The following is a 26,569-nucleotide window of genomic DNA, read 5'->3' on the forward strand; positions in this document are numbered from 1 at the left end:
TGACATTTTCCATATATATATATATATATATATATATATATATATATATATATATATATATATATATATATATTATTGGTATGCGAGGCCCCTCTCCCCAGGTCAGTTAGGGTCCCTGGGGATCCCAAGGTCTAATAATTTTTTTGTGGGGGTGGTGGGGACAGGGGCCTCATGGCCACCCTCCCCAGGGCCGCAGTTGTCGAAGTTGCAGCCAGGCCACCACAAACACCTATGTCCGAGGGGTGGGCACCCTGGGACATAACAGGACCAAGCCATGTGTGGTGGTGGTCCCCAGGGCAATCAGTGGCTCTTTGATGTGGGCTACGCGCCACCCCCCTCCAAAACAAAAAGCACCGGGTTGGTGGTGTCCACGGGTCTGCAGGGGTCCAAAACAGACCCCCATTCCAGTTTTTTTTATATTTGTCCCAGGGAGGTGATGGGCTGTGGGGGAGCCGTGCACCCCCGCAGACAAATTCCTAAATGCTCCGGAAAGGTAGTGGTCCTCAGGGCTGCAGGGGGCTGTGCCCCCGTAACCAAATTTCTGAATACCACCAGGAGGTAGCAGTCAAACCCCCCCACACCCACCATGCTCCCCCCCCCCCCCCCGCCCCCTAAAAAAAATCCTTTATAGCCCTGGGGGAGAGGGGAGTCCATCTCGGACCTCCACCACCAGAGCTAATCGATCAGGGTGTCATTACCATGGCCCCTTTTCTTTATTTTTAACTTTTTTTCTGGTACTTGACTGAAGCCAAGTTCCAAGATGGCTGTCAACACTTCCTCATTGAAGTGTTGGCAGGCAGTCAGATCTCAGCACAAGATCGGGAGAAGTTGTGAATCCTTCGCGTCCCTATATATTTATGGATTTTCATTATTTTCTGTAAAACTACTGAATTGATTTACCCCAAATAACAAAAAGGCCTCTTTCTGGACCAAGAGCTACCTTTATGCCACATTTGGTGCTATTCCGTCTAGTGGTTTCAGCGCTATGGCTGTTAAAAATCCCTACAGACAAATGAATGGGGAAAATGTGTTGTGGGGCCCCCTTTTTTCTTGGCCCCAGCTTGACAGATCACCCCGAAATTCTCCAGACAGCAGCTGAAGTGACCACCGTTGTTTTTTTGCAAAATTTCGTAAAGATTCATCAAACTGCACCAAAGTTATTAGCAAAACAAAAAACTATTTTTCTATAGAAACTAGGCCCTAACTATAACTACCTAGTGGCCACTGCCACTAGGTGATAGATAGATAGATAGATAATATATGTGTGGCTGTAAATACACAGGCTCTGCATACTTCTCCAGCCATCTAGTTTTGGGTCCGGAGTTGTGCAAGCTGCTTTTCTTTGAAGTCGTCTTTGGAGCCACGAGGTTGAGTGATTCTCTCGATAGTGTGCATAGGCATAGACTCCATTCTTTGTTTGTATTCTCTCCACCGTCTGGTTCAGACATGTGTGCTTTCCTCAGTGCTTTGACTCCATTTCTGTCTGATCCTTTGGTTCTTATCTATCTTCAATGGTATTGTTATGGTAATCGGTTTACAACATCTACGCCTCCTTGAAAACACCGCCGGTTCGACCTCGTTTGACCGACAGCCCTTCTGGGCATGGCCTTTTAGGGCCTACCTTCGACGTTATTACCAGCCTCTCCGAAAATGTGTTGCCGGTAATTGAACACATGCCCTTTTGTTTCTGCCCATATCACATTGTCACACGAAATTTCCGCACATGGACCAACACGGTCTGTTCAATTTATGTCTCTCCTCGGACCACAAAGAGGCTGCCTGGGATGCATGTAACTCTGGGACCACAGGGCTTGTCGCCTCAAGATCTCTTAGAGGGCCCTGGACGACACTCCTGACCTATTCAGCGAGGGACAACCCCAGGAACAACCCTCTGTCGAAGAGGAGTTGGCCATCTTTCTTGACGACGGCTCCGACCTCAAAGTAGATTTAGAGATGCAGGAACTTCCATCTGCTCAGCATGTGAGTACTGAAACCCTTACCTAAAAATCTTCAGCAGTCCCTCAATCAGAGGTCACCAGTCCACCACTGCTTCCCGTCCATAGCTAGATCTGGAAAACTGTTTTAGACGCCTCCCCCTTGGACCCGGCGCAGAAAGGACATACTAATTTTAAGCCTTCGGCAACAAACTATTTGGACGAAGAGCACTCTTCGGCATGGACTTGACCTTTGGTGCTGGCTCGGCAGTCAACTCCCTCCACCTCAATGCTGAAACCCTTGGATCCGAAAGCGACTAATGCTTCATCGGCTTACACCTCACCTATTGAGCTATGGAGAAGCTGGACATTCAGCTGCGAAAAATCCAAGTTCAAGGGTCTGGCATTATACTTGCTACACCCTCCTCTCCTCCACCACTCAAGGGGAAATTGACTTTTGAGGAGGAACTGGATCTATCCCTTCCACCTAGGAAGAAAACCATGGACAAGGCCACCAACCCTGCCTTTCTACCACTTCATTCCACACCTCCTCCTTCGCCACCACCTCTTCATTCACCTCAGCCATTACCTCCACCCCCAGACCCTTTAGACATATCACCTCATGGTCACCACAGACGCTTGTGGGTTGGTGGAGGAGGAGGGGGGCACAATGAAATGCCAATCCATGGGACATGTATGACATAGATCCCAATACAGGAAATGACCTTGATCTTTACCCAGCTCACCCTTCCCCACATGAGGACACAACCTCTTACCAGGAGGTCATTGTGAGAGTAGGAGCTTTCCACAGTGTAGATATCCACAGGGAAACAATGGCACAAGACTTCCTCTTTGACACTCTAGTTACCACACACAGGGCTAACTTCTAAGCGCCGGAGACACACCGCCCCCAAATAAAGAAAGCAAGCGGATAGACGCTGTGGGGGAAAAGGTTGCAGCACAGGCTGCCAGCCATTGGTATATCTTCAATTCACAGGCTCTATTAGCATGCCGTGTTTGGGCTCATTGTGATGAAATGGAGGGGCTACTCCAGTACCTCCTGAAGAGCATAGGAAAAGGGGGCAACAGTTTGTAACAGAGGGGCAAATTATTACCAATACCTCTATTTGCTGCGCCCTAGATGCAGCAGATATTGCAGAATGGGGAATTAACACAAGCATTCTCCTAAGACTGCACGCTTGGCTAAGGTGTTCTGGTTTCAAGTAAGAAGTCCAACAGGCTCTTTTTAACATGCGGTTTGTCAAAGAACATCTGTTTGGCCCACAGGTAGGCGCTACTTTAGAAAAGATTAAAAAAAGATGCTGACACTGCTAAGGCAATGGGAGCATTAGGTGCCTGCTCTCAGGAGGACTTTTCGATGCTCACCCTACAGTGGGGTCTACAAGTCTACCTCTGCAGTGTCATCCATCTCACAACAAAAGCAGTCACAAAGTTCCTCACCAAAGACTACTACTGTGGCCCATTTAAAGGCAACAACAAGGGTAGAGGTAAGGGTGCCTCCCCTTGTGGAGAAACACCCTCTGCCAAACAGTGACTACCCTGTCCTACCCCCGAACATACAAAACCTTTAGGGGGCAAACCTCAATCTTTTTACCGAACATGAGATTCTATCACTACAGACAAATGGGTACTGGCCATTATTCAGCATGGCTACTGTGTAGAGCTCATTACCACACTGCTCAACATTCCAGCTCGCACTAGCAGACTAATGCAGGAACATCAAACACTACTCAAGGAGGAAGTCAAAGCTCTTCTCAAAGGGGCCATAGAACCATTTTGTATTCAACATCAGGGTTCAGGCGTATACTCCCTATACTTCCTAATCCCCAAAAAGGATGGGTCTTTAAGGCCAATCTTCGATCCCAGGCCTCTAAACAAATACATCACAGAGCCTTTACACATGGTTTTCTTGCAGATTGTCATTCCACATCTAACACAGGGTGACTTTGTGGCAACTCTAGACCTAAAGGATGCCTACTTCCACATACCAATACACCCAGCTCATTTCAAATACTTAAGATTTATCATAGCAGGCAAACATTACCAGTTCAAGGTTCTTCCATTTGGGGTAACCACTGCACCTCAAGTGTTCACCAAATGCCTTTCAGTGGCCACAGGTCTTCGGCACAGACAAATTGTCCACGTATTTCCTTACATAGCCGAGTGGCTTATCAAAGCCAACACATATCATCAGTGCCAACAACATTCTCCGTTGACAATAGATCTTCTCCACAGCTTAGGGTTTACTATCAACATCCCCAAATCTCATCGACAACCTCTAAAGGTTCAACCAAATTCTGGAGCAATCCTAAACACACAGTCAGGATTAGCCTACCCCAATCTCTCCTGAATTCAAAACTCTCATTCAACATTTCCCAATTTTCAGAAAAACCACAAGCTCGCAGTGAGCCGTTTGGGAATGATGGTTTCCTGCATTGCCAGAGTTCTTCACACAAGTTTACATATGTGTCCATCACAGGAATGTCAAGCTCGTCAGCAGTCTGTCATAGGGTCAGTTACAGGATCTAGTGTTTACAGACCGCCGCACTCACTGTTCTCTGCAGTGATGGAACACTAACAACCTGTTAAAAGGGTGGGGTTTCTGGACCCTGGTCCCCACATCACTCTCACGATAGACTGGATGTGGTGCTCACCTACAAGACCTCACTATACAGGGTCTCTGGGACATGCAGCATTAACATTAGCTACCTAGAGCTTCAAGCTTTAACATTGTAAGCGTTCCAACTTCACCTGTCTAACAAGGAACGGACAATATGACAGCCATGTTTACCTAAAAAAAAAAATGGGGCCTGGGGGGGGTCACGTTCTTCACACCTGCCTCAGATCATCTGGAAGTGGGCTTCACATCACAACATTCACCTGTTGGCTGAATATCTTCTGGGAACAGACAACTTTGCTGACTTGCTCAGCAGCAGCAAGCCCACGAAAGAGAACTCCACCCAAAAGTCCTCCTACCATACTTCCAGAAGTGGGGGTTCCCTGACAGAGAGACCCTTGCACCACAGCAGAAAATGCAAAATGCCCAAACTTCGCCTCCAGGTTCCAGCACCCACTATCCAAGAGCAACACACTATGGATGAGTTGGTCAGGCATATTTTCGAATGTATTTGTAACCTGTTCTTCCTTGACATTATATAATACATTTTTTTTTCATTTTTCGTTGAGTTTCCACTTGTTTCATAAAAATAGTGCGTTGTAGTGAACCGTTGTCTGTGTCAGAGCACCATGAAAGGTGTGTTACACACTTTTCCATCCAATTATTTTTTTAATGTAAATACATGATTTCAGAACAGGTGTTGCCTGTACAGAATTTTCAAGTCGATGCCCATGAGTTCTGATGAGGCTCTGCAGAATAATGTGGGGGCTCTGCGTGACATGCCACTCATTGGCTGCAACCTTCCTGACTTGAAATCTGCTTCTTCTAAATTATATTTTATTTTAAGGTGTTTTCAGTTACTTTTTGGTTGGATTAGGAAATCTGTTGCCATTGATATATACATTAATTAACAGTACAATAACAGTGCACGTAGATGTAAGATAAGGTGTAAGCAATACTGCTGGGTTTTTAAAAATGTTATTCCTTGAGAAATGTTTAATTATTCTCTCCTCATTATGCCTGACCCTAGGTTTAAGAACCAGTTTGAGAGCTGGTACAGACATTGGCTTTTGGTGACTTCCACTTCTTCCTCCACTGAGCCAGTTCTCGTCATATAAAAAAATAAATAATAAACCACACCTTTGCCCAGAAAATTGAGCTCTTTTAGAAAACCCCTTAAAATGAAGATTTTAGCTCTGCTGGCCTTCTCCTTGTAGGTTTTCTGTCTAACCATGTTGGACCACTTTATGACTGCCACCCTCCCTCTGTACCCCCTCTGGCTCCTAGATGAGCATTAGATCTGTTCTATTTACTGACTTCAACAGCTTCAGCACCTCCTGATTCTGTGCCACAACATGCTCGGGCTTCAGCTCCACCTTTTCACCAACATGCTCCCTCGCCAGGTGGCTTTTTCTAAAATGTAGATCCTCACTTCTGAGCAAAAGTAAGTCTAGGCTTGCTTTGAGGACCAGCAATTGGTGAATACTCTCCCAAGGTCAAAGATTCTCTTGCGTTGAAAGCTTCTTTTTACTCCTATTCAGGTGCACTGGAAATGCGGATTGTAGTGTTCTAGCACACAGACAAAAACAATTTGGTAGTTTGTATCTTCCTTCCAAAAGAGAATTCAGATTCTGCTCTTTATTGGAACCTTTAAAATGGCAGTAGTTTCAACATGTTTCCGAGTGGGAGTATTCCTCATCCTTCGGTACCACTTAGGAAGAAGTTTCTTCTTTCATGACTGGTGCACACGGTTGTGGGGGTGCTTGACAAACCCTTCTTGCCTGACAAATCCAACTTGAGCCTTCTGAATTAAGTATTATCGATGCGTTCTATACCCCCATGGCTTATTTGCCTTTCAATAATGCCCTCTTCGAACTCTTACTTAAAACCTGGGAGAAATCATTTTCCTGCCCAATGGCTTATCAACAGATTACACACTACCACAGGCCCGCGCTGGCAGATCCACATTTCTGTTATTCTGGACCCCACTGCCTATCCCAGTGCAGCTCTGACCGGGAGCTTCAACCATTTGGGATGCCTTGTGATGGACGTTCTTGACATTCAGGGGTTTCAGTCTGCACATGGCAATCCCACCTTCCTCTTTGGCCAATGCTGTTCGCACTGCTTTAGAAAGTAGCTAATATGTCTGGAATTAGCTAGTTGGATTATATGAAGGGGACATGTTCACAACAGCGTTTGGACTGCCAAGATGTGGCTTGGATTTATCTGAAACATTGTCTACCCTCATGATCATTTGCGGGCATGCCTTAACGTGCTTTGTGAGCCTCCATGGAGACATCCAGTCGGCTGCCCTCGTCTCATTAAATGACCAGTCCGTAAGACCTTTCAGGTAGAAAGAAGAGCCTGTGAGTGTTTGAGTTCATAGAGCTACATCAGATTCCCTGGGCCTGTCCTCCTCAAACATACAGTACCCTTAGCAAAATAGCAGTTATCTCACCTTCTCAAGAGCTCAGTCTCCCAGTAAGACAATGGGCTCAACCAGTTCACACACTGCAGCAGTTTTCTGCGCATTCTGTAGAAGCGGTAGATACAAATGCTAACTTCAAAATCCTCAATAGCTGCCACTAGTTCTGCAGTTGCCAAATGGTTTTATTCTTTATTCTTCCTTGACCTTTAACCTCTAGTTAGGGAGTAGATCTTCCCCATTGTGGACCTTTGGACGAAGATTACCAAATATCAGTTGGTGATGCTGTTGATTTTCAAGGAGCATGCTTGTCTCCTTTTGTCCACCCCTTTGGCACATCCTCCCTCAAATCAAACTTGCTATTGAGACTTCACCTTTATCTTCAAGGCAGATGCTCTTACACCACTTCTGAACCGTGGTGTGGGGCAGAGGAACTAGGTTCTGTTCCTCCTTTTTATTAGTCCTTAAATGGTTTTGGTCCTCTGGCAACCTTGAGTGCTGCCTTACCCCAACTAGTCTAGAATCACTTGCTATGCACTCTAAAACACAATTTTTTACTTTATTGAAAGTTTACATTAACCCATGCATTTCACAACATGTTATGCAGTCTCCTGCCCTGCATGTAAAGGGTGGGGACAGGATACATAGTCATGCACATTATTAAAAGACCGTTCCAAGGGAAATGAGACAGCAGTTGGAATACGGACATTCTAATCTCTGGAGCGTTCTGTAGTGTGTGAGAGTTTTTACTGCAAAAACAACAAACAGAAAAGTGATAGAAGGCATGCTTGAATTAATCTGTCACTGCCACTCGCCCTGGGCTGCATTCCAGATCAGAAGTTCGGGTTAGACACTTACCCTGGAGTAGGATCAAGACAGGTATGCATATGGCTAGGTCCATCTGAGGTGACGTAGTGGGCATAAGGGAATGCTACCCCGAGCGAATGGCAGTGGTTAAACTAATGGCAGGCATCATTCTCATCGCCTTTCATGTGTTTGATGTAACGTCCAAAGTGGTCAGGCTATGTCCAGACGTGGGTCCCTTGCTCACTCTGCTACGGGGACCAAGCTACATCTGTGTGACAAGCCCCAGTCTGGGCCAAACCAGTCTTTGTTTACCGGTGTTTCATTTCAGGGAGAACTGAGCCCGCCAGTTAGGGCATGATTTGCATATGGCTAGGTCCTAAGTTAGGTGGTATTGTGGACAAAAGAACAATGGGTTGGAATGCAAGTCAAGTATTTTCCAGAGGTTTGATTTATTGCAAGCATTTACACATCACCTGTTGTATGTTTGACCCTGGTGCAGGATTGTTGTGTCTGCTACGAGGGGAAATGTGTGATTAGTGACCGAGTGGCGTTAATCATTTCAAGTTGCCAAGGCCTGCATGGCTGGGGAGGTGGTGCGCACATGCCAAGGTAGTTATAAGTTTATGGCTATAATTTACTTGCGTTTTAAGTACAACCTCAGGTCTAAGGCAAGCTATAAAGTATCCCAGCCACTAATGGATCCAACTTGTCCATTCCTGTACCATAAGAATCCAGGGAAGTCATCCTCCACATGTGTCCACTTCTGAAGCTCAAATTTCCAAATGGGCAGAAATGGGGAGAAGCCTTTGCTAATGCACGTTTCCAAGTGTGCGAACATGGCAGAAGTGTGTAGTTCATTGCTAATGCATGTTTCGCAATTGCAAAGGTAAACTCAAAAGACTTACTAATTGATTTGCCTATTTTAGCGAAGGGCATCAGTCCTAGTAGTTGTGTTTACGGTGAAATAATGTGTCACCTTGCTATCACATGTGTAACCAGTTTGCGAACCTTGTTCCAAAAAGATTGGAATGTGAAAGAAGTTTACCTGGTCTGTTTCGCATTTGGGGGGACGATGTTAAATTATCAGACAGTGTTAGGAATGCTCAACAGACAATGAAGTTGCATCAATTTCAGATGGCATCCCTTGACATTTTGGGAATGTGACTTAGGATTGTGGACCAATCTCAGTCTAAGAGCTCAGTTTGGATGGCCCAGATTCATTTGGTGCTAAGGTTCTCTAGAGGTAATGCCTGTCCCTGCCTTAGCCCAGTATAAATTTGTGATCCTATGGTGATTGGGACTCCATTTCAGCAGTGTGAATGGTGTCATATTTGTTTCCGGTTCAGCGTGTGGCTCGCCCAAGTATTGCAGATTGCCCAAGGGAGTGTTATGTGCCTCAAGAATTGTCCCAGCTGACTTTATAGGTTTGTTTGCTGTTAACACCACTTTCACAAAACAGAAAAACACCAAAGCAGGAGATCTGGTAGGTATGCGTTTGCGTGCTGCATGCTATAAAGGTACTGGCAACAACCGTATCGAGCTACTCTGACCAGAAGAGGCATGTGTGTATCTCGGAAATTATCACCCAAAATAAACTTGAGAATAGACAGCCTATTTCCTTTTTGGAGGTGCAGCCGGTGCAATGCAAGTTATGACCATCTAGGCTTGCACTGCCAAGTAGTAAGACTCGTAGTGCAGAGAAAACAGTCCCCCAGCATCCAATTTTTTTGTGTAATTTTGCTCTAACTCAGTACCTGCTCTTCACTGGGAGTCATACTCAAACTTGGTCAGTGTATGTGACTTTACCCCTCTGTCAGACAACACCATGACTGTCCACTATAATAACAGACAGGGTAGAGCAGGGTCCAGGGTTCCTTAATTGGAGGTCCTTCGCCTGGGATGGTAGTCCCTGCAGCACAGAATGTTTGCTGTTGAATGTCCAGGTGGGATTTTAATCGGGTCATTGTTAGAAGATGGACAACAAATGGGAGCATCATCCTAAGTGATGGTCTGTTCACATTTGAGGAGAACATGCAAACACCTGTTTGCGTCTACCACAATACTTGAAGGGAAATGTTTTCCACTTGAAGCGGACCCGGAACTTATATATGCTTTGCCCCCGATCTCTTTTTTATCTCAGTCCTTCAGAAAGTCCTCTGAGATTGGTCCCTAATCATCATTTCCACAAAATGGGCAACTAGGATTTGGAGTCGTGCTCAGTGGCGCCTCACCCTTGAAAATGGAAATCCTAAGAGTGGCTAGAGAGGTGGCAGGCTTTGTATACTATATATTCCCACAAGGAAGAGCTCTTTGACTTTCATTCATATACACTAAATATGATAAATTTGGGGGTCCATCAAAATGAGGGTGATGATTCAAAGGCTGGTAGCCTCCTTCCCTATAGCAGACTAATGCTGAACTTTATTCGGATCTTCAGAATGCTATGTCTCTGCTGGGTGATACTCCTTACTCTTCGAATCCTCCCTCGGATGAGGTTTGGTCATGCACGACTGTTGTTTTGAAAGCTATGGAGGTGCTTGATTTTCCCTTGTCACTTACTGACCAGATGTCCAACATTTGTATAGAAATTCTGCGGCGTGACCGTGGACTGCAGCTCCGAAGCCTCTTGTATTTTTTGATCAGTCGTTGATGGAGCCAATGTTTGCTTCCTATGAAAAAGACTTTTCAGGTATAGCAGCCCATGAACTGATTGCTTGCGTACACAGAAATTTTGTACTTGTAACCTTATATGGCATGTATAAACGTTCAGGAGAACCTTAAATCCAGCAATTACCCTTTCAGCCTTACGGACCATGAATACAAATGCTCTTGAAGTGTTTCCATTGGATATCCTTTCCTTATGCACCACCAATACCTTGTACATCCTTTAAACTTGTCAATAGTGTCCTGGACAACGTGTCCCAACGTGGCCGGGTCTCTGAGCTTCTTACAGACAACCTTGACACTCCTAAACAGCTACTGAAGTTTGGTTGGGATACTAAGGAAACAGCAGCAACCTTACGCAAGCCTCCATCGAGGTGCTCTAAAAGATTTTCTGGAGAAGTACAGGCTGCTCTGATTCCCTTCAGACCTGTGACACGCTATCTGGGGCTGGCCTCTTCTGCGCCAAATATCACTATCACTGTATCATTGAGTTTTTTTTAGATTCCTGTCTTACTGGTCAAGGCAACCTTCACGGCCATTGCAGCCTCCTCATTAATTCTTCTGCTTCTTGTAGGTACCAGGAGTATAAAAAAGGTCACCAACAGCAGTAGAAGTTTCAGTCCACCCTACAGTTATTGGCTCTGCTGTTGCTGTCTGGTCTCTCTCCCCCCCCCCCCCCCCCCCACCCTCACCCCTCCACCAACTTATGGTTGAGTGAGGATCTCATACTTTCTGATCCATTGGCAGTCAGTCAACACTCACTGTTGGGTGCTTCATTTTGTTGTAAAGTTTATACCCTGAACTGTGTGGCTGAATCTCAGGATTTTTTCCCATCTGCTCGGAACGCTTCCTAACCCCATGCCTTATTTTGGGATTTGGAATTTCTTGCCTGAACAAAGGAGGTGAGATTTGCAGAAATGTACTTCTTCTTTCTGGTCTCCATGAAGGACCGGATCCTCAGGCCCTTTCTGCATTTGTGGTTCCTGAGCCATTCCTTCACCAGGGCATGTTAAAGATGCTGTCTTGAGTCAGGTCCTCAAAGGGCAGAAATTAATTAATTAATGATGTTCTTAGATCATCAGAGCAGCTATTTTCTCATCCTGATCCTTTCAGTCCACAGATGTTATCTCAGCTTTACAGTGTAGTCCCAGCATCATCAATTTGTGATGCTGGCTTCAACCTTACTCCCACTGTGTGAGTTTTCACCAGAGTTACAGATAGTGTCTGTCTCCCTCAAAAGGTCAGGTTTCATGTATTTCTATAATTGGATAGTGTGCAGGAGTACCTCACACCCAGTTTGTCATTCTTTGTGGCATTTACCGTGGTGGTTTTCTTAACTTGAGATTTTCCATCATTTCAAAGAAGTCTCACCTGTCTGACTCAGCATATGCTCTTCATGGACTTGATCCTGGATGCAAACTGCCTAAGAGGTTTTCACGTTCCTCCGAGGATCTCATACACTTTGGTTCTGATTCCAGTGTTTCCGACTCCAGTGATGGTTCGGGCCTGATGGTATTCTTTCTTTTGGACTTCAAGGGCAGTCTCTAATTGAGTGAAGATCTTTTATGTTTTCCTTTTAGGCCTCGACTGCTGGATGTGTCTTTTCAGTAGTAAGGTGGGCTTACCAGTCTGCCTCCCACTTACACAAGCAACTGATGCTGTCACATTGGCTCTCATTGTATCAATGAGGCTGCTGGATTTGAGCGGCAGGATCACCTGAATTATGGGGAATTGAGTTTGATCCCACACTGTGTGACAACTGTCGGTCTAATCCATTTCCGGCTAGCTAGCAGTGCCTCACCTCTGCCCAAGAGCGGGGGTGATTTGTGGCAACTGGGCGTATGACATTGTGACTTCTCAGGGAAATCGTGGCAAATCAGATCTCATCCTTTTCTCTCAGTTGCATTCGTCCTACACATGGAAAGAGAAGCAGGGAATGGTTCAATAAAATTTATTGAATCAACTGCTTTCTAGATAACATAACATGAACTGCAATAATTAGTAAGATAAAACATACTAGAAGTAGAACGGTGACAAGAAAAGTCCTACCATACTGTCTCTATACTAAACGTGTGATTCCTACCTACGCCACAAATGTTCTATGTTAGAACACAGCAGGATAAGCCCTAATTCACCCTTCAGTACACCCCGCGAAGACATCCTCCCCCATACCGGAGTATGACAGTAGCTAAGGAGCCAGTCTCTTGAGACACCCTCCCCATATAGGCCATGGAGCCGGCAGTCTCAGCGAGCAGCTGTAGCCAAGTCAGACAGCATGCAGTAGTAGTCATCTGGCTGGAACCTCCTTCTAACATGCATGGGACAGAGAGATGTTTTTATAATAAAACAGCTATTGTTCTGATAATGAGTCCCCATGTTAAAATACGTATGTGAAATGTTAGAGATGCGATGTACCATTTTGTGCCGACAGCCCTAGCTTGTCACAGCCTTTAATAAGTGTTGTACTAAGAAATGTAAACGCTTTCCTAAGCAAAAGGACAGCAAGATAAAATAAAACATCAACCAGGCCTAGTTGCTAAAATAATGTGCCCACAAACATCACTAAAATGGCTTCATTACAATGCCTCCTCTTTGGACCGGGGTGTTCATTTGGGTAAGATGATTGATCATACAAGACCTCTGGCACAGAAGTGACTGCACAACATGTTACACCTAGCCCAAAAGATATTTCTTCTCTCCTTGTGCAGGTAATGAGGGTCCTCTTAGATAACAATACACTACTTCAGTCCACTATCATAGCAGGCACACACACTTGAGTCCAGGACCCTGCATTGAGAAGGCTCTGTATTTGTGGCAGTGGTCCTTGATATACTACGTTGTGTGCTGATAGAAAATGTGGTAGGTGCCCTGAAGGTAAGAACCGAATGCTTTAAGTCAGCTGTCCCAGAAAGACTATGAATGGTAACTCCGCCCTCACTGTGACTGGTCTGATCTTTCTCAGTTGTAGGATATCTGGATCGGTCTTAATGTTTTAGGCCTCTATAGAAAGTGCCCTTTCATCTGTGCTCTATAATTTTCCAATATGTGGCTCTGAGTCATGCCTTCCAGTTGGGATTGACACATGGACTAATTTATACCTTTCCACTGATCACGCTCATTACCTGGCTGCTGCAGAAAGTGTGCGAGGTCAGTGTGCAGCTGGGCATTTTCTGACCTACTCTTTATCCTTTTACCCCCAATTCTAGATATATCAGATCTTCCTTCACTGCAGGATGATAAAGTCCTCAAACAAAGGCTCTGGGTACATCGACTGAACGTGAAGATGTGCCACTTAGATGTTTTTAGCCTTCTATTTCCGGTGGTGAATGTTATTGTAGGTGTCTGAAAATTGGTTTTGAAGTCTGCGTATGGTGAAAAATAGGACAAGTTCTTACTTGATACCAGTGTAAAAATGTGGACATTGCTTACCTTTCTGATGTTCAGCGCTTTGAACTCTCCTGCCAGGCTTGCTGGTCTTTATGGTGAAAGGATGCTTTGTTGGAATGTGACTTTCCTATTTGTTCCTTATTTAACCTCCTTTTCAGTTTTCCCTGGTGAGCGGTTCTTTAAAGAGTTACATTTTCTCATTCAATAATTTTATTGTAAAGTGAGATTTAAACTTGGTTCTCACTTTTAGTAATGTGCTCACTGTTCTTGGTGCTGTAGGGCCAACAGCCGAGTTTGGTTACCCTTTTGCAGATTGCGATTTATTCGTCCTGAAGAAGTGAGTGGCGAAAGAGAATCTTCATGGATGTCCACTGCAGAAGCTGTCTCACACACACACATGCTATTACAGGAACCATTGAAGTCCCCCTCTATTGATATTGTGCAGAGGGCATGGTTGGCTGTGTGCATATTGATGTCTGAGAGGCAGCCTATATCAATTACTTGTCTGCAGACACAAATCTGATCATGGAATGGCTTGTTTCTGAGAAGAACGAGGGCGGACTACCTGTTAAACCATCCCCCACCTCCCTAGAAGGTGGGGGTAAGTGTTAAGGACAGCAGGTAAGTTTTAAGGCATTATCCAACTATTCCCTATCTGAGAGAACCAATGAGTAAAGGCGATGTGGATGGAAGATGACATTCCTCATCTTGGTTCATATGTATAGGTAGCGTTTTGGGGAGGCAACAGAACAGATCTAGGAAATCCCAAGCCTTTTTATCTCTTAAGGGAGAGAGGAATTTCATAACTCTGTTCGGCATGACATCTTGGGTTAGCGTTGGGTCTAAATTGTAACCTGCGGAATCTAAAGAAAGAAGTATCCATAAGAAGAAGAATTTACTTAAATTTGATATTTCTAGTGAATACTGTATCTATCCACGTATTCCTCGCTGCTTGATTTCTTCCTTCTGAGATTGGTTCCGTTCATCATATTTCATAACTCTATTTGAGGAGCAGACTGCCTAAGGGGAAAGGGTCTATTCCCAAGGTGAGAGGATTGAAAGCCACAGAAGACTTCAAGGCAATATCCCCATCCAAATGACCGAAACAAATAATAAAAAGGAGAAACTTTTCACTGTCAAACTAATTATGTGCTGCTTAGTCATTACACCTGCCTTGTTGCCTCCTCGTTAGTGCCAACGCTTCACTCGTATTGCTGTGACGATGAATAGGAAAGCAGTGAGGAGAAGAGTACCACCTCGTTTGTTCACTCCTTGCATTACGATTTGCCATTTGGGCACATTCCACTAGAGCCATGGCGGTCTCCACAGCCAAGGGTGTTACATTGGCTGTTATTTGAAGACTGCTTCTGGTTCCTTGATACACATTTTAACCATGCTTTATGGCTTGGCTGCTCAGGCGATGTCAAAAGGCTATTTTGTTGGCAAGGGCTGTTCGGCATGACATCTTGGGTTAGCGTTGGGTCTAAATTGTAACCTGCGGAATCTAAAGAAAGAAGTATCCATAAGAAGAAGAATTTACTTAAATTTGATATTTCTAGTGAATACTGTATCTATCCACGTATTCCTCGCTGCTTGATTTTTTCCTTCTGAGATTGGTTCCGTTCATCATATTTCAAGTATCCAACTTGCTACTTCTGTTTTATAGTCAGTCATTAAACTCTGTTTCCTATCTATACAAATTGGTTGGGCATGGAAAAAAAGTAGGAAACTGAACCACACATCTTTATATATAGGACGGCGTTTTCACTTCCTACTTCAGCGAAAACTACCACTTTGGTTGAGTGCCACCAATGGGCGGCAGTAAACAGTAATTGCAGAACGTTCTGGATCTAACCAGGCACCTGGTAATGTTCATGTGATGTGGAGTCTGCAAGAAGATTTAGTGTCAACCATGAATATTGCAAAGATTTCTTTATTGTAGCGGTTCACATTTAATCTTTTGAGAATCTCTAAGCTGTACAGATGGCGTGTCTAGCCTGCCAATCCTTCAGTGTTTCTTGACGCTTCGATGTTAGATATTTTTTAAGCTTGCATCATTGGCTGTTAAAAGGAGATATTGGCCAGTATGCAACTTACTCATAACGAAAGATCTGACTCTCACTTATTGCGTGACTCAAATCCGTGTTGCCATACTCTGCAGTCCGTTTACACAATAATGTGACAAAATTATGGGTGATAATGACTCTGCGGAATTTCATAAACCAGGTTTGTTGCATCTTAGGGCAGTGTGATAAATTTAAGTGAATGTAATCTAACTCCTTTTTTTCAGTTTGTACTTTCTCACTAGCAAATCTGGCATGTTAATACAAGTTAATGATCAGACTCTTTCTCCATCTCACTAGGCCTCCAATGACTGATGGGTGCCAAAACAGTGGCGAGGATGGGTACCAGAACAGTACATCTGGCAAAACATTTTGGGAAACCTTCGGTAGCCCTGATGCGGCCAAGGCCCACAAGTCACCAAGCAGTGATAGTTGGACTTACGCTGACAATTCTACTGAGAAGAAGAGCTCTGACAGCTGGGACATCTGGGGCCCTGAGCCGCCTTCCAATAATCAGAATAGCAATAGTGACAGTTGGGACAACTGGGAGAGTAACTGGGAGAGTGCAGGCGCTGATGCCAAGAACAAAAAAAATTCTCCTGATAAGCCTGCAAAAGCACAAGTGGCTGATGATGGGTGGGACAGTGCAAACTGGTAGCACATCCACTGCTGAGGAGCAGATGGTCTGCACCAGCCCATCTGAGCTGGATCAGTCCATGTACAATGCTCTTGAAGTTTTCTTCTGCCTGATCCCACCTCCTGTTCTGTTTCCAAGCTGCTAGCCTTGTGGGTTTGCTTTACATTTGTCATTGCTTGGCCATGGAGATTGCCACTCCAAAGGAAACTGTTGATGTTTTGTCTCTGTTGTGGCACTGCCATAGCTGGAGAAGACCAGCTGCTCTCCCTGTGTTTCTTTTTTTGTATTCTTCTGTGGGTGATATTTTTTTTTAAAGTCATCGCCTCCTTATGGTTGAAAAAATATATGAAATGCTATTTAGGATGGGGGTCTAATAAATCCTGGAGTTTGTTGATTCCACATGTTGAAAGAGACTAGTTGCCCAATGAGCATAACCCGTGGGAGCCCAAAGTTATCATATTCATTTTAAAAAGACGGTGTCTTCGACACTGGCACTTACATCCAACACTTTTGTGCCCCGATGTGTCTTGGTTTACTAGATGAAAGCCATAATCTATAGCCAGCTGACATTGTATGATTGACAAGACCCTTGCCTCTGCTTTGTAAGTCTTGGCTTTGCTAACATGAATCAGTTATTCATTTACACTACCTGCTTTTAATATTTTAAAGGGTAATTCATCTCAAGTATTCCTTTTCAGTATTTTTCAAATGTATACCTGTACTTAAAAAATCATGTTGTTTATGTATCTATACAGTGTTGAGAAGATTTTTGTAAACCCCCTGAAGACTGTGACTGTCCGCAGACATAGTAGATCTCATGAATCATTGAACCAACAATAATAGACTATGCAGTATTTTTTCATATTTGCCTTTTGTGCAGAATGAATTGAAGTGACTTCCCTGAATTAATACCTTTCTCAAACTCTTGCTAGAAAATACTGTCCAACTACCAAAATCTATATATTTAAATTTTAGTACAAATGAGCCACGGTTGCATCTGTCCTTGATTTCCTTTGTGTTGGAGAAGGTAATTTTGAGAAACTCAACATTAGCTGTTTCATCACGGAGTATTACGGTGTCCAGACCTGAAGGATTCCCACCATGATGGACATTGTTAAAGTCTTTGGAACATCTGGGGAGCAGGGTTCAGATCTGAATTTCGTGAAACAGAAATGTGTGCACGTGAATAAAGACTGTGATATCTCCAGATACCTGCAGCTGAGCAGCTAGTCTGCCTAGGTGGTCCCATCATACTTCTGCTAATTCGTCCATGTTTCTAAGCGATCTGGTGTTAGTGTACATATTGTGTGATTATAAAGTTGTCATTCCTCAGTGAGGGTGGGTGCATTTCTTAACAACACAAGTGAAGGTCTCTTACAATCAGTGGTGGGTGGTTGCTGGAAAAAGTAGACTCTAGACAACCTGTAAATGTTCACATTACAGAAACGTTCGTGGGCAGTGTATTCAAGTGTCTGTCACACGAGCAGGCCATGTTGACATTGTTGTACAGGGTAGGTGCATATGTGATTGGTCTATGGAAGTTACTAATTTTCTAGGAAAACATAGTTTACATGGAAAATCTAAATATGGACATTCGCTATCTTATGTGTTACACTTTGATAGGTTAGAGTTGCTGCTTGTATGCTCTGAGCTAGAAGGATTCTGATTCCTGCATTTTCATAAAACCTAGACCCAATAGGTTGCTAAAATTCATTGTAGCCCAAAGAAAATCCTAACATTCCAAGTTTAGGATCCTTCTTGTTTTCCAAGTTTAGGTGCATAAGTGTTGATAAAGGACACTGCAGTAATAGCGGTGCGTCTTGAATAATGGGTGTACAACTTTTCTACAGCTTGATCAGTTGTTCATTTAGCACATTTGAATGTACTGTGGAGATTTTAGTCTCCAGAGGAAGTGTTTCCTCCTATCAGCAACATATTGGACAATATCACGCTCTGAAATAGAGGTGCTTGCACGTGCCACCTTTAATAATGGAATGATGGCATTGTACATCTAGCTGACGTGTTTTGCAACATTATTACACATTAGCTTAGTGTTATCTCAGAGAGAAAGTGTTTTTTAATGTCTCAAAGCTTGGATTTGGGTGTCTTGTGTGTTAAGTGCGAGTTCTCATTTTTGGCAATCTGTCAGATTCACTACCTTCCTTATGAACTGCTAAAGAATAAGGACCTTTAGTACGGCAGACAAACTGGGCAAAGCTTTAAGTTTCAATGTTTGATCTCTGTAGCATCTGCACGTAGGCAGATTGTCATTGTAACACTGTTGGATTGGTGTCTAAATATTTACAGGAGTCTGGCAGAATTCAGTTTCTAGTAGGTGGATATTACGAAAGCCATTGAAAGAACGTTCTCCCATAAAATGGCACCAGCTGAAAGGGAGATCAAATCTGGTCATGCGCCCAATGACATTATAGCTTTTAGAACAGTTATTTTCCTATTTGAGGCAACACCTACAAGGAGTTGCCAGGAAGCCTTACTATGTAATATTTCCCCTTTCAGGGTGATCTTTGATATTAGTCTTTTATTTTTGTTTAAAATAGTTACTCATGCTAACTGCAGCTAATCTGTCGGTGTGCCATTGCTTTCCCCCCACAGCATACCATTTAGTCGCCAAAAAGGTGTCATCAGTCGAATGTCTGAATAGAGAGATCCATTATTCCCCTTAACAGTAGAAAGCAACTGAGGAGCCAAGCAACCAAGTTAATGTCCAGTCAGTAGCAAAGCGCCGAATCAAAAAGACAGTGTCAGGAATGCACTCTAAGCTTTGTTGCTTATTGTGTAGGCGTTGCACAGTAGTCTGTGCTGCAAGGCCTGAGTGAATCACCCGATTAGAGTTGGCCTATTTCATACTTCATCACTTCTGTGCATTCCCTGAGTAAGCTATTGTGTGGACTTTGGTACCAGTAGTTGGCATAGTAGTTATGCGGAGTCTAAAATCTGCTTTTTCTCTAACTCACCACCCCCAGTAGGTGTTGCGATTTTAATTGTGGAAGAAGGTATGATAGTGTGCTGAAGTGGATACATTATTTTGAACGTTGTAACAATTAACCTTCGTAAAAAATAATTGCTTCTTGCTGCGGAACTGTCATGTCCTTTAGTTTCATATTGTCTCTGATCTCTTTCTAAAGTCAAGTAAACCCTTTTTCCTGATTTAGATTTGAAGTGCCCCACTTGAAATCTGGACAGAATGTCACAATTTTGTTCTGAGAAAGAAAAATGACATTGAATTTAAAAGACTGAATATTTGCTCTACAAGGCTCCGGAAGTAGGGGGTGTCTAAGAGGAAGCTGTAAGTTGTTACTCTGTCTGTCTGCTCTGGTGATTTATTGTTCTGTTTCCCAAGGTACGTTTTATATAGTTTCTCCCGTAATAGCTTTTTCCATTAAAATCACAAGCAACATTGATCCACACGCGTACTGCAGGACCGTGCTTTCCCACAAAGTACCCTCAGTTTGTGAGAAATGCATTCACTGTCCGCAGTTTGTCACCTTCCTGTTAAGAAAGAGCCTCCTTTGGTTGGAGATCATTCTTTTCATACTTGTGGAAGTATTTACGAACTTTGTGGATATTCTCAGATAAAGATTAACGAAGAAGGCAAGGACATTTAGGAGAGTGAAAGGAAATTACTGGGTCTGTATCACATTTTGGAAATACTAAACGCAATTGTTTGAGAACTGAAACTTGTAGTACTGCGAGATAAAATCCGTAACCCTCCAGCAACTCAGTTACCAAGGGGTGCTACCCAATAACTCTTATTACATGAAACAGTTTTCTGTTAATCTGCACCTGAATGTAATGCCACATTTAACATCACAGATGTCCTCAGTACTTGATGTCTGTGATCAGCAAATCTCTAAGAAGGATGGTGAGGTGATAACTCAAATGAACAGATGACTTAGTATTCTAAAATTCAACAGAGCCTTTTTATTTTCTTCTACATTGAGCATAAGACCCCTCTGACAAAGAGGGTGAACTCAGAACTAGAATGTACAAAATAGAACCACCTATGGAAGAAACAAGCTTACGTAGAACAAACAACATTTTCTCCTGTAATCCCCTCTTTTGTTGGCACTTCTGGGTCAGAAACCTAGTGGTAACAACTGGGTGTTGTATAATAATAGGCTTTAAGTATCTCTGTGGTTGATTTATATAAAAAAAAAAGGCTTGCTTTGAAAACAGTTTAAAGGTCATCCATTTTCGTTGTTTACACAATTATGCTATATTCTTCATCCCCAGGCCTCCATTGTATTTTACAGTTGTGTGTGAACCAGTACTTACAGGCTTCCTCCCCCCCCCCCCCCCCCCCCCCTCGGCTCGTATGCATGTTTGAAAAGCATTCCTTTAAGGCTCAGATGCCACAGGGTGCAAACTAACTTGGTGGGTTTTTCTAGTAGACACAAAACAATGTGCAGAAAGAAAATCACTGTAAAACGGCAGGTTCATTGCTATCTGCTATAGTGGTTATAATGCACAATTTTACTAGGGACTGGTCACTTTCAATTGATGGAATCAATCTGTTTCAGGAAGTTGTTTTAAAATCATCCGAAGGCAGCTTTTTCACTTACAACACAGTGTGATGTTCCAAACCAACCGTTGGTATCTTACATTCTGGCATGCTCAAATTATAAGTGTATTATGTTGACAGCAAATTCTTTTGCTCAGGTGAAAGGCATGCAGGACAACTGATGTTTGCTTGAAACATCTAGGGACAGCGAGGTACATACTGTTAAATTGCTGCTCAATTTGTAGCTGTGAAATTGTCATGAAGATTATGTTTATAATGTGCAGAAGTGCCGTTATTGGCTAACGCTTCAGTCGTGTCTTTACCTTTGAGCAAGTCCTCATTGGTCAAATTTAGCTGCTTTCCCCGGCGTTTTCTTTCTCTGCCAACCTATTTAAAAGCCCTGATTTAAAACGCTAACCGTAGCCTCGTCAACCCCTACTCTTGTTTCCTTCCGGCAGTGCTCACACAGCCTCAGCGATGCTGGGAAGTGGAAGCCCAAAATAGACGTTCTACCCATTCACTAAGCAGTGTAGGCCATGGCCGAATGAGGGGAGCCCAGGCCCACTCTCGATTACTCGGGTAGAGTTTTCTTGTTAATTCCAACTTCACAAGGGGCAGTCTGCAGCCCCGGACATGAGATCAGACCTATTAAAAAAACTTCTCCTCAACAAACTAGAGGTAGTTTCAGTGAGATGGACTACTAGTGTGACGTCGATGGCAGTTAATGCATCATATGCGAAATTCCTGCCTCCTGAAGCCACACATCTGCTTTAACAACTTGGTGACATTCAGATTCTTAGCAAGTTTACATCACTTCCCCAAATAAATGGGAGTGTAGTAAAGCCTCACTCAGAGAAGGAAGGACATGGTTAAACAAAAAATGTGCTCCCTTTTAATTGGAAGTACAACAGTGTTACTTGGGGGGTCACTTGCGGATTGTGGTCCAGAGAAAGCAAGCTCTTCTAATCAAGCAAGTTGTTGGCTGCTACTAAAAAGCTGGCATGACCCAAGGAAGTCAGTTCTTGCACATTCATGCTTTCCCAAAGACCGGCTATAAAATCATTCATCTGGATTGGGACTTGTTCTTAAAAAGATTACAGTGGTAAGTGGTAACAGTGTCAAGAAATGGGCAAAATGGGTATTTAATAAAAAAATAAAAAAAGTCTATAAGCATGTTAAACCACTTCTATGGCATTGTTTCTCAAATTCCTCACCCATATTAACGTTTGGTTTTTTGCATGCGTCTCCTTTTTCTACTCTGTATTAGGTATATGCATAGGGAGCAGACACCACGCAACATATGTTCAGAGCAGTTTAACAAATGTACTCTGCTTTCCCTTACTAATGTATGTTTATTATGAATGCCACATTTCAAGTGTATCTTAAAACTCACTGACCCATCATCTACTCACTGCAAGTTGAGTGAGAAATTGTCCATCAATACTGAATACACAAATAGTTGATGTAATCTATTGCTGTAGGACTTCAATCTATGTAACAAGAGTAATACTGTAGTATTTTTGTGAATTTGCAGGAAATATTCCTAAGAACTGCAAGCTTGTGTTTGTGTTGTGACAGAAGCACACAACTATCCTATAATGCTTTTTATTTTGTTTAGGGTAGGCAGTTGGGCATTATTAATGTTCTGAATTTTTAGTATGTTTGATTTAGTTGGAGGATTTCTCCCATGTTTACAGTTCCAATTTCATTTTGACATTGTAACCCTTTTTCGGTTTTCAGTGCAAAAGCTGCATCTCCTTTTTGTGAATGCACGATGCCCCTCTCCATCATTTCATAGCCTTCTTTGTGCCCTGTAGTGTTTACTTCTCCTTGTGGCTGGAGCCAATAATGTCTGTGCTGTAACGTTTTCCTCGGGTGCAAGGAAAGTTTCTGCTGTTTAGGCACATCTATCTGGCATTGATCCAAATTCCATTTTAGTATGAGTTTCAGTTTCATCCCCTGACCAGAATCAACATCGCATCTGTTTTTTTTTCTATACTAGATGAAAGGAATTATTTTTAAGCAGAGTATGGGGCAGTACTTACTCATGACCTCTTATCTCCACTCTGTGCACATTGACTGCTGCAGTGCTGATGCTATACTGTGGGTTGCAGCTTCATTAGAGGGATACTTTCCTTACTGCTCACTATATATCATTCGGGAACATTCCCTACTTGTGCACCACTGGGCTGCAGAAATCTCCGAGTATTGTGGTGCTCCTTTTGATGCATGTGGATATTAGATGTTTGACTGGCATGTCACCTTTCAGAAACAGGTGCAAATTGTTGGTTCTGTCTCAGCAGTGTGTTTTTCCAGTTCTCAAACCAGCTCCATGCACCAGTCTAGTCCATTCTATTTTAAAATTATCATGGAAAAAAGCATAAAAAACCTTGAACCATTTTGTGAAGCTGCTTATCTATATTGAAAACTTGTGAATGTTCAGGGATGATTGAAGCTCCATCAATGAAGCCAGATATGTCTCCTTGAGAACTGAAATGCTTGCCTGTGTGTTGTAAATCTGGTTGTTATCAATGATGTTTCTGCATTATAATTTAATTACATATTTGTTTTGGACGTCAAACTTTGTAACATTCCATAGATTCTATAATGTATTTGCATTTATGATGTAATATTTCTGTGCAATATATGGTGAGCAGTGGACACATCCAATTTCCTGTTGTTCTCTCCAAGACCACATCATTGGTGGGGACAGATCATAAATTAAATATGTGAATTGTCCCGTATAGCTTTCATAGTGTTTTTTGTTCAGATCAGTTCACCAATCAGTTGTTTTGTTTTCTCGTCTGCAGGCAACCCTACTATGTCTCAATTCATTCCCTTCTAAGGACCTATTATGTTTTTGAGACATTGGCAATGGGTAATGGCTTACAAAGAACTGTTAATGAGGGTACTCTTTAGAGCTTTGGAAAGAAGCTGCTGTTTGGAATGAGTTGATTGTTCACATTTTGTTCTTTTTAATAGTTTTCAGTGAACTTTAAACTAGAAAATGTTGCAAGACAAACATTTCCAGCTATTACTTGCTTTCTTTATAGTATTCACCCTTTTGAGCTATTGCCCAGTTGTCCCTTGAAAATTGTAACCTGAAAGACAATCTTTATTGTCACCATAAATTGTATAGACGTGAGCAAATTTCAGACTTATTGTGTAAATTCACCTTACACCACCTTCTTCCCTGATAAGTTGGTTGGGAGGACCTGAGCTTCCTTGTCACCGAAATGGGTTACTGTTTTTCATGCCAGCCAGGCCATCAGCCTTCTGACATTCTTTGCTCCACCCCATCCTTCCAAGGAGGATAGAGACTATTGTTGGCATCTAAGAATGCATTGATTTTCTATGTTGATCATACTGATGTACACCGAATAGACGATCAGCTGTTTGTGGGATTTTCCGGAGCACAGAAGCGCAAAGCTGTGCGAAAGCTGACCATTTCCTTATGGATTGTGCTCTACATAAAAATCTGTTATGCACTGGCAATCTAGAAGCCCGCTGAAGTCTTAGGCTTGTTCCACCAGGCCAAAGCTGCTACCTCTGTGTTAGCATGCAAAGTGATTGCTCTAGACGTCTTTCAGGCTGCCATGTAAGCCTGGGTAAATACCTTAATGAAGCACTACTGCCTCGACAGTCAGGCCCATTAAGAGGAGCATTTTGCCTGCAGGACTTTTTGGTTCGAGCCAGTTCACAAACCCAACTTCTGAGAGGTATTGCTTTGGTATCGATTCAGGAGCTGATTAATTTATGGTTAGAAGAATCTATCAGTAGAACCAAGTTAGTTACCTTCAGTAACAATCTTTCTAGCTGATAGTCTAACTCCAGATTTCTGAGTTTGCACCTCTCCATTTTGTGAAGTAGACTTTCCATCTAAAAAGGTCCCAATTTAGAGATCTGAATACTGGGTTTACCGATTTGAAGATAGCTCTGCATCTAAGGTCATGGACAACCTAGAAAACAACTGACATCAACTTGCATGAGTGGTGCTCATATGCAGCTCTGCTCCTCACTTCTGGAGCACAATGACATCTCTGTGGAGCCGCACAGTACCACCTATTGTGACGCGGGTGAACTGCTTTGAAAGTTTCTGATTCATTCTGACATTGGGGATTATTCACAAGGTGAGGAATCTTTGTGGTTAGGTAGACTTTCCATCAAAGATTTTTACTAAAAGTATGTAACTTGTTCTCGACCTGACTGCTAAGAGCGTTATAGCACCCTGGCAGCATCATACAGGGGTCTTGTTATGCACACTTTCAGTGCTGAGGACTCCTAAAGAACAAGTTACATACGTTCGGTAACAATCTTTTTGCTTACTGAAAGTATGATTGTTACTGAAAGTATGTAAGTTGTTCTTTAGGAGTTGGCAGCAGTGAAAGTGTGCATAACAAGACCCCTGTATGATGTTGCCAGGGTTCCATAAGGCTCTTAGCATTCAGGTAATTTTTAAAATGTATTCTTTCCCCATTTTGCTTGGTTAAAAAGAAGAGAGCAGAGAAACAGAAGACTAAAACCAGGATGGGCTCTTCAGCAGAGAAGAGTGTGTGTTAGTGTGTTTTTTTTTTTTTTTTTTTCTTTTTTTTCGGTTTGACAGCAGTAGTTTTGAGAAGATTTATTTGCCCACATGGTTTGTAAAAAATCGGGCACTTTAACACCCCTTGTACAAAATCGCTTCCCAGTTAAATCCTAAACCATTATTTGCTCATTATTACATTTTCTTGGTGGCGCGGCTGAAGAAGACTCAATCCCGTTTTCTGTCCTGTTCTTGGGGTCGTTACCATATATGGTTGTCTTCGCACTCCAAACCTAATTCCTCCAAGTCAGCTAAGTTGAAAAATATGTTGAGGCATCCTTTGACTTTGCCCTCCAAATGAGGTGCTTCTAGGCCTCACACTCTACCTGTGGAGCTGGCATGGAGACTCCCTCCACGCTACCCTGATTTTCCTGGTGCTGGAACAACACCCGCCCAAATCAAAGAATTTTCCAATGCCAAGCATGCCACTGACTCCCTCTGGAGCGCGTTTGGGTCTCACGGGGACACAAGGTACCCCGGCTGGGTTGTCACCAACGCAGCCTCTCCCGACATCATTTGGACCCTCTGGATCTGCCCCTGGATCCAATCTGACGCTGACACATGCGCCTTCTTCCACCCTGTGCTCGATGATGACGAGCCCATCCTTATTCCTGATTTCGAGCTGGCACCACCTGATGCTGCTTGATGTCGTTGGAATTGGTATGAGGAGCTGGATAATGCCAGTGGGCTAGACACTTTCCCAAACTCTGGCATGATTTCCGCTTATGGCTCAATTTCACAGGGATTTGCGTCCTTTGCCATAGTGATACACAGGGCAGCTGAGGTCCTTTGCCTGCAGTTCTGGCAGTCAGTCAAAACCAGCACCTTGACCAAGATGCTTCACCCAGGAGCCTGCTCGGCTGAGCCCTTGTTCCTTTTTATTGAGGCCCTCACTGACGTTCTCCTAGAG

At 43.2% G+C, this 26,569-nt stretch overlaps 1 protein-coding gene across 3 annotated transcripts in view; it reads left to right on the forward strand.

The window, feature by feature from the left end:
- The window catches only part of ARFGAP1 (ARF GTPase activating protein 1), a 181,541-nt gene extending 157,725 nt beyond the window's left edge, over positions 1-23,816 (forward strand). For all 3 annotated transcript variants that reach the window (XM_069243193.1, XM_069243195.1, XM_069243194.1), the window contains one exon: positions 16,219-23,816. In XM_069243193.1, coding sequence (XP_069099294.1) covers positions 16,219-16,576 — 358 coding nt within the window. In that variant the 3' untranslated portion in view covers positions 16,577-23,816. The remainder of the gene's footprint in view (positions 1-16,218) is intronic.
- The last annotated feature ends 2,753 nt before the right edge of the window (positions 23,817-26,569 follow it).

The sequence above is a fragment of the Pleurodeles waltl genome, chromosome 7, assembly GCF_031143425.1.
Source record: "Pleurodeles waltl isolate 20211129_DDA chromosome 7, aPleWal1.hap1.20221129, whole genome shotgun sequence".
In the NCBI taxonomy this organism is placed as follows: Eukaryota; Metazoa; Chordata; class Amphibia; order Caudata; family Salamandridae; genus Pleurodeles; species Pleurodeles waltl.